At 55.7% G+C, this 6,881-nt stretch overlaps 1 protein-coding gene across 1 annotated transcript in view; it reads left to right on the forward strand.

Annotated features, from left to right (window-relative positions):
- Positions 1-1,710: 1,710 nt before the first annotated feature.
- The window catches only part of LOC311328962 (poly [ADP-ribose] polymerase tankyrase-1-like), a gene marked incomplete at both ends in the record, with an annotated part of 17,796 nt that continues 12,625 nt past the window's right edge, over positions 1,711-6,881 (forward strand). Inside the window, 8 exon segments of the mRNA XM_084462852.1 lie at positions 1,711-1,772; positions 1,949-2,012; positions 2,642-2,662; positions 2,853-2,958; positions 3,407-3,486; positions 3,784-3,929; positions 5,633-5,798; positions 6,518-6,737. Of these exon segments, the coding sequence (XP_084318978.1) occupies positions 1,711-1,772; positions 1,949-2,012; positions 2,642-2,662; positions 2,853-2,958; positions 3,407-3,486; positions 3,784-3,929; positions 5,633-5,798; positions 6,518-6,737 (865 nt within the window).

Here is a 6,881-nt window from a genome sequence, read left to right on the forward strand (position 1 = left end):
GCTGCTGGTCTAGGTGCTGCTGGTCTAGGTGCTGCTGGTCTAGGCGCTGCTGGTCTAGGCGCTGCTGGTCTAGGCGCTGCTGGTCTAGGCGCTGCTGGTCTAGGCGCTGCTGGTCTAGGCGCTGCTGGTCTAGGTGCAGCTGGTCTAGGTGCTGCTGGTCTAGGTGCTGCTGGTCTAGGCGCTGCTGGTCTAGGCGCTGCTGGTCTAGGCGCTGCTGGTCTAGGCGCTGCTGGTCTAGGTGCTGCTGGTCTAGGTGCTGCTGGTCTAGGCGCTGCTGGTCTAGGCGCTGCTGGTCTAGGTGCTGCTGGTCTAGGTGCTGCTGGTCTAGGTGCTGCTGGTCTAGGTGCTGCTGGTCTAGGTGCTGCTGGTCTAGGTGCTGCTGGTCTAGGCGCTGCTGGTCTAGGTGCTGCTGGTCTAGGTGCTGCTGGTCTAGGTGCTGCTGGTCTAGGTGCTGCTGGTCTAGGCGCTGCTGGTCTAGGTGCTGCTGGTCTAGGCGCTGCTGGTCTAGGTGCAGCTGGTCTAGGTGCAGCTGGTCTAGGTGCTGCTGGTCTAGGTGCAGCTGGTCTAGGTGCTGCTGGTCTAGGCGCTGCTGGTCTAGGTGCTGCTGGTCTAGGTGCTGCTGGTCTAGGCGCTGCTGGTCTAGGTGCTGCTGGTCTAGGTGCTGCTGGTCTAGGTGCTGCTGGTCTAGGTGCTGCTGGTCTAGGTGCTGCTGGTCTAGGCGCTGCTGGTCTAGGTGCTGCTGGTCTAGGTGCTGCTGGTCTAGGTGCTGCTGGTCTAGGTGCTGCTGGTCTAGGCGCTGCTGGTCTAGGTGCTGCTGGTCTAGGTGCAGCTGGTCTAGGTGCAGCTGGTCTAGGTGCTGCTGGTCTAGGTGCTGCTGGTCTAGGTGCAGCTGGTCTAGGTGCTGCTGGTCTAGGTGCTGCTGGTCTAGGTGCTGCTGGTCTAGGTGCTGCTGGTCTAGGTGCAGCATGTGCCGTTTACCGGTACTTTTACCAGACGAGGGATCGCCGTCCCGATGCGTCGTTGATAAGAGGTAAAGCAACATCAGGTAATATTACATGGGAGGTCTACTCATTGTCCAACCTCCCCTTCCAAAAGACCGAGAGTGGAAAGAACACACACACACACGACTGAATGTTGAATAGGCCTAGTGTTAGGCCTTCTTTTTGCTTTATTTTCTCTAACTATGCCATTGGCTGTATGAACTTATAAGGAAAGGGCAAAAAAAGAGCCCAGGGTGATGTACCCTTTAGATTCAGGATATTAACTTGTTAACAGACAGCATTCATATTCTGGCCTCTCTGAGACCCACTAAATCACTTATTTGATGATTCAGTACATAAAACGGACAATACAGGGATACAGCATCTAAGGGACACCTATGGGTTGTTACCGGACACAAAGTTCTAACAGTCGACATCTAGATCATTGTGTGACATTGCTTGAGAGTATGTGATGCGAATAGAGATATTTATTTCCAGGGAGACTTAATTTTCTTTGCTATCAGGGGCCCATTATAAAAATCTATAATTACCTTACAGCATTAAGACAAGTAAACATAACTGTTAATATGTTCCCATAGTTCCACTTGAGGACACACAGAGGGGCCTGCAGGATGTTCTGGCACTGGTAGGCTCCGCAAAACAGCCAATCACAACAGGCCTAGAATGTTGCATGTTAGACTGCCTCACAGCAGAAACTCCCTCTAGCCTGATGTTCTCCTGCACTCAGGACACAGAGGAGGAACATCTCTCCAGCCGCCTGGTCCTCCACAGGTGTGCTCTACCTGCGTGGTCACCTGTAAGTCTGCTCTGATCAGGGTTGGGGTTTCTCAAATGGTTCATGAACATATTTACCTGAGAACGCAGTGTCAAAATACTACCCAAAAAAATAAAGATGGGTATAGGATTTGTATAGGAGGGCTATAGAATCTCTGATCTCCCTCATACAGGCCCCCTTCAGCCCAGTCTCCAGTGTTGTGCTTCCCAGCTGCTGGGAGAGCTCTGGACCCTCTGGTAACTATTCACACTACTGAACACCACTAGCTGGTTCCATCATCCAAGCATAGACCATAGTCCCCCCTCTTGTGACGAGATACCTCCATCTTATGTTTATAGGTCATCCTCAGATTAAGAGAATGTATGTTGATGTCTCTAATTCATACCCTCTCTCTTTCACAGATATCTTCGGTTGTGCCTCCTCTCAGCCCTGGGGGAGCACTGGTCCCCTACATCCCTGTGTGGTGCCCTGTAAGTCTGCTCTGATCAGGGCTGGGGGTTGAGAGGGGTCAGAAACTCTGCTCTGATCAGGGCTGGGGGTTAGAGGGGTCAGAAACTCTGCTCTGATCAGGGCTGGGGGTTAGAGGGGTCAGAAACTCTGCTCTGATCAGGGCTGGGGGTTAGAGGGGTCAGAAACTCTGCTCTGATCAGGGCTGGGGGTTAGAGGGGTCAGAAACTCTGCTCTGATCAGGGCTGGGGGTTAGAGGGGTCAGAAACTCTGCTCTGATCAGGGCTGGGGGTTAGAGGCCTCAGAAACGTAGATTTTCCTGAGAACAAAGTGACAAAGTACTCTATGAAAATAAAGATGAGTAAAGGATTGGTATAGGAGGGCTAATGAATCTATGATTCCCCCTGTGTCTCCCCAGCCTCCAGTGCTGGACCTCACGGCAACTGGGAAGCTCCTGCTTGAGGAGCTGAGAGCTCTGGACACTCTGGTAATTACTAACACTACTGAACACCACTAACTGGTTCATTCTCCTCTGGTAATTACTAACACTACTGAACACCACTAACTGGTTCATTCTCCTCTGGTAATTACTAACACTACTGAACACCACCAACTGGTTCATTCTCCAGACCTGCAGACAGCTCCTGGGCTACGGCGCCGACGCCTCCATCATGTCCCTCCAGGGCTTCACCGCCGCCCAGATGGGTAACGAGGCCATCCAGCAGATCCTCAATGGTATGGGGGGGGGGTAGGTCGGTGTGTGTGTGTGTGTGTATGGGGCGGCTGTAGCTCAGTTGGTAGAGCGGGTCGTTCAATGATCGAAGGGTCAGTGGTTCGAATCCCAGCTCCGACTGTCCACATGTCGAAGTGTCCTTGAGCAAGACACCTAACCCCAAATTGCTCCCAATGAGCAGGTTAGCGCCTTGCATGACAGCTACCGCCATTGGTGTGTGAGTGTGTGTGTGAATTGGTGAATGAGAGGCCATTGTAAAGCGCTTTGAGTGCCGCTAAGGTGGAAAAGCGCTATATAAGTGCAGTCCATTTACCATTTAGGCGTGTGTGTGTGTGTGTAGGTAGGCGTGTGTGTGTATGTATGCGTGTATGTTCGTATGCGTGTCTGGCTGTACACACAGAGGTGGGTTCTCCTGACCGTTTTCTGCTGGTTTCTGTCTGTGTTCTCCAGAGAATGTTCCGGTGAGGAACTCTGACGTGGACTACCGGCTGCTGGAGGCCGCCAAGGCTGGAGATCTGGACACAGTGAAGGTACTGACCACTGAGTAGACCCACAGTAGAACAGAATAGAATACAATAGACCTTGACAGGTGCAGTAAAAGCACTGTGAGCATCTCTCTGCACACACTCTGACTGTACTCTCTCTCCCTCTCTCTCTTTTTCTCTCTCTCCCTCCCTCTTTCTTTCTCTATCTCTCCCTCTCTCTCTCCCCCCTCCCTCCCTCCCTCCCTCCCTCTCTCTCTCCCCCCTCTCTCTCCCCTCCCTCCCTCTCTCTCCCCTCCCTCCCTCTCTCTCCCCTCCCTCCCTCTCTCTCTCTCTCTACCTCAGTCTCTGTGTTCATCTCAGAATGTTAACTGCAGGGATCTGGAGGGGCGTCACTCCACACCGCTCCACTTTGCCGCCGGCTACAACCGTGTGACCGTGGTAGAATACCTGCTGCATCTCGGGGCTGATGTCCACGCCAAGGACAAGGGGTGAGGAGGCAGGGGGCAGGGGTGAGGGGGCAGGGGTGAGGGGGCAGGGGTGAGGAGGCAGGGGGCAGGGCAAGGGGGCAGGGGTGAGGAGGCAGGGGTGAGGGGGCAGGGGTGAGGGGGCAGGGGTGAGGAGGCAGGGGGCAGGGCAAGGGGGCAGGTGTGAGGGGGCAGGGCGAGGGGGCAGGGGTGAGGGGGCAGGGGTGAGGGGGCAGGGTGAGGGGGAAGGGGGCAGGGGTCAGGGGTGAGGGGGCAGGGGACGGTCTACCCAGGTTGTTTCTCAGCCACCTCTCTCCGGCAACACTCCAGACCAGCTACATTCTAGAACCTCCACAGCTACATTCTAGAACCTCCACAGCTACATTCTAGAACCTCCACAGCTTCATTCTAGAACCTCCACAGCTACATTCTAGAACCTCCACAGCTCGCTAACCGAGCGCAGCACAAACCAAACTGGGTTGATCATCTGTTTGCTGGCCTTGAGACAGATATTTATCTCCTCCTCTTCCTCCTCCTCCACTCCCCTCTCCTCCTCCCTTTCCCCTCTCCTTATCCTCATCCTCCCTTCCTCCCTCTCTTTCTCCTCCTCCTCCTCCACTCCCCTCTCCTCCTCCCTTTCCCCTCTGCTCCTCCTCATCCTCCCTTCCTCCCTCTCTTTCTCCTCCTCCTCCTCCCTCTCTTCTCCTCCCTCTCTTCTCCTCCTCCACTCCCCTCTCCTCCTCCCTTTCCCCTCTCCTCCTCCTCATCCTCCCTTCCTCCCTCTCTTTCTCCTCCTCCTCCTCCACTCCCCTCTCCTCCTCCCTTTCCCCTCTGCTCCTCCTCATCCTCCCTTCCTCCCTCTCTTTCTCCTCCTCCTCCTCCACTCCCCTCTCCTCCTCCCTTTCCCCTCTGCTCCTCCTCATCCTCCCTTCCTCCCTCTCTTTCTCCTCCTCCTCCTCCCTCTCTTCTCCTCCTCCCTCTCTTCTCCTCCTCCACTCCCCTCTCCTCCTCCCTTTCCCCTCTGCTCCTCCTCATCCTCCCTTCCTCCCTCTCTTTCTCCTCCTCCTCCTCCCTCTCTTCTCCTCCCTCTCTTCTCCTCCTCCACTCCCCTCTCCTCCTCCCTTTCCCCTCTCCTCCTCCTCATCCTCCCTTCCTCCCTCTCTTTCTCCTCCTCCTCCTCCACTCCCCTCTCCTCCTCCCTTTCCCCTCTGCTCCTCCTCATCCTCCCTTCCTCCCTCTCTTTCTCCTCCTCCTCCTCCACTCCCCTCTCCTCCTCCCTTTCCCCTCTGCTCCTCCTCATCCTCCCTTCCTCCCTCTCTTTCTCCTCCTCCTCCTCCCTCTCTTCTCCTCCCTCTCTTCTCCTCCTCCACTCCCCTCTCCTCCTCCCTTTCCCCTCTCCTCATCCTCCCTTCCTCCCTCTCTTTCTCCTCCTCCTCCTCCACTCCCCTCTCCTCCTCCCTTTCCCCTCTGCTCCTCCTCATCCTCCCTTCCTCCCTCTCTTTCTCCTCCTCCTCCTCCACTCCCCTCTCCTCCTCCCTTTCCCCTCTGCTCCTCCTCATCCTCCCTTCCTCCCTCTCTTTCTCCTCCTCCTCCTCCCTCTCTTCTCCTCCTCCCTCTCTTCTCCTCCTCCACTCCCCTCTCCTCCTCCCTTTCCCCTCTCCTCCTCCTCATCCTCCCTTCCTCCCTCTCTTTCTCCTCCTACTCCTCCCTCTCTCCTCCTCTCCCAGTGGTCTGGTGCCCCTCCATAACGCCTGCTCCTATGGTCACTACGAGGTGGCGGAGCTGCTGGTCAGACACGGGGCCTCTGTGAACGTCGCTGACCTGTGGAAGTTCACGCCCCTCCACGAGGCTGCTGCCAAGGGCAAATACGAGATCTGCAAGCTGCTGCTCAAGGTACAAGCCGCACACCTGGCTAGCTAGCTAGCTAGCTCTACATACTGAACACCTGGCTAGCTAGCTAGCTCTACATACTGAACACCTGTCTGGCTAGCTAGCTCTACATACTCCACACCTGGCTAGCTAGCTCTACATACTGAACACCTGTCTGGCTAGCTAGCTTTACACACTGAACAACTGTCTGGCTAGCTAGCTCTACATACTGAACACCTGGCTAGCTAGCTAGCTCTACATACTGAACACCTGTCTGGCTAGCTAGCTAGCTCTACATACTGAACACCTGGCTAGTTAGCTAGCTCTACATACTGAACACCTGTCTGGCTAGCTAGCTTTACACACTGAACAACTGTCTGGCTAGCTAGCTCTACATACTGAACACATAGAGAGACTGGGGATAAGAGAGAGGCTTGGGATGAGAGAGAGACTGGGGATGAGAGAGGCTGGGGCTGAGAGGCTGAGGATGAGAGAGAGGCTTGGGATGAGAGAGGCTTGGGATGAGAGAGGCTGGGGATGAGAGAGAGGCTGGGGATGAGAGAGAGGCTGGGGATGAGAGAGAGACTGGGGATGAGAGAGAGGCTGGGGATGAGAGAGAGACTGGGGATGAGAGAGAGGCTGGGGATGAGAGAGGCTGGGGGCTGAGAGACTGCGGATGAGTCCAGACCGATGTCGACGCCTCAGGTCGGTTCTGACCCGTCCTGCGTGTCCCCCCCCCCCAGCACGGAGTGGACCCGACCAAGAAGAACCGCGACGGGAACACGCCCCTGGACCTGGTCAAGGAGGGGGACGGGGACATCCAGGACCTGCTGAGGGGCGACCCCGCCCTGCTGGACGCCGCTAAGAAGGGCTGCCTGGCCCGCGTCCAGAAACTCTGCAGCCCGGACAACATCAACTTTAGAGACACACAAGGACGCAACTCCACACCGCTACACCTGGCAGGTATATACACACACACCACTACACCTGGCAGGTATATCTACACACACCACACACACACCACACACACCACTACACACACCACACACACCACTACACCTGGCAGGTATATCTACACACACACCACTACACCTGGCAGGTATATCT

The sequence above is a fragment of the Borostomias antarcticus genome (genome assembly GCF_949987555.1).
Source record: "Borostomias antarcticus genome assembly, contig: scaffold_152, whole genome shotgun sequence".
Taxonomy (NCBI): Eukaryota; Metazoa; Chordata; class Actinopteri; order Stomiiformes; family Stomiidae; genus Borostomias; species Borostomias antarcticus.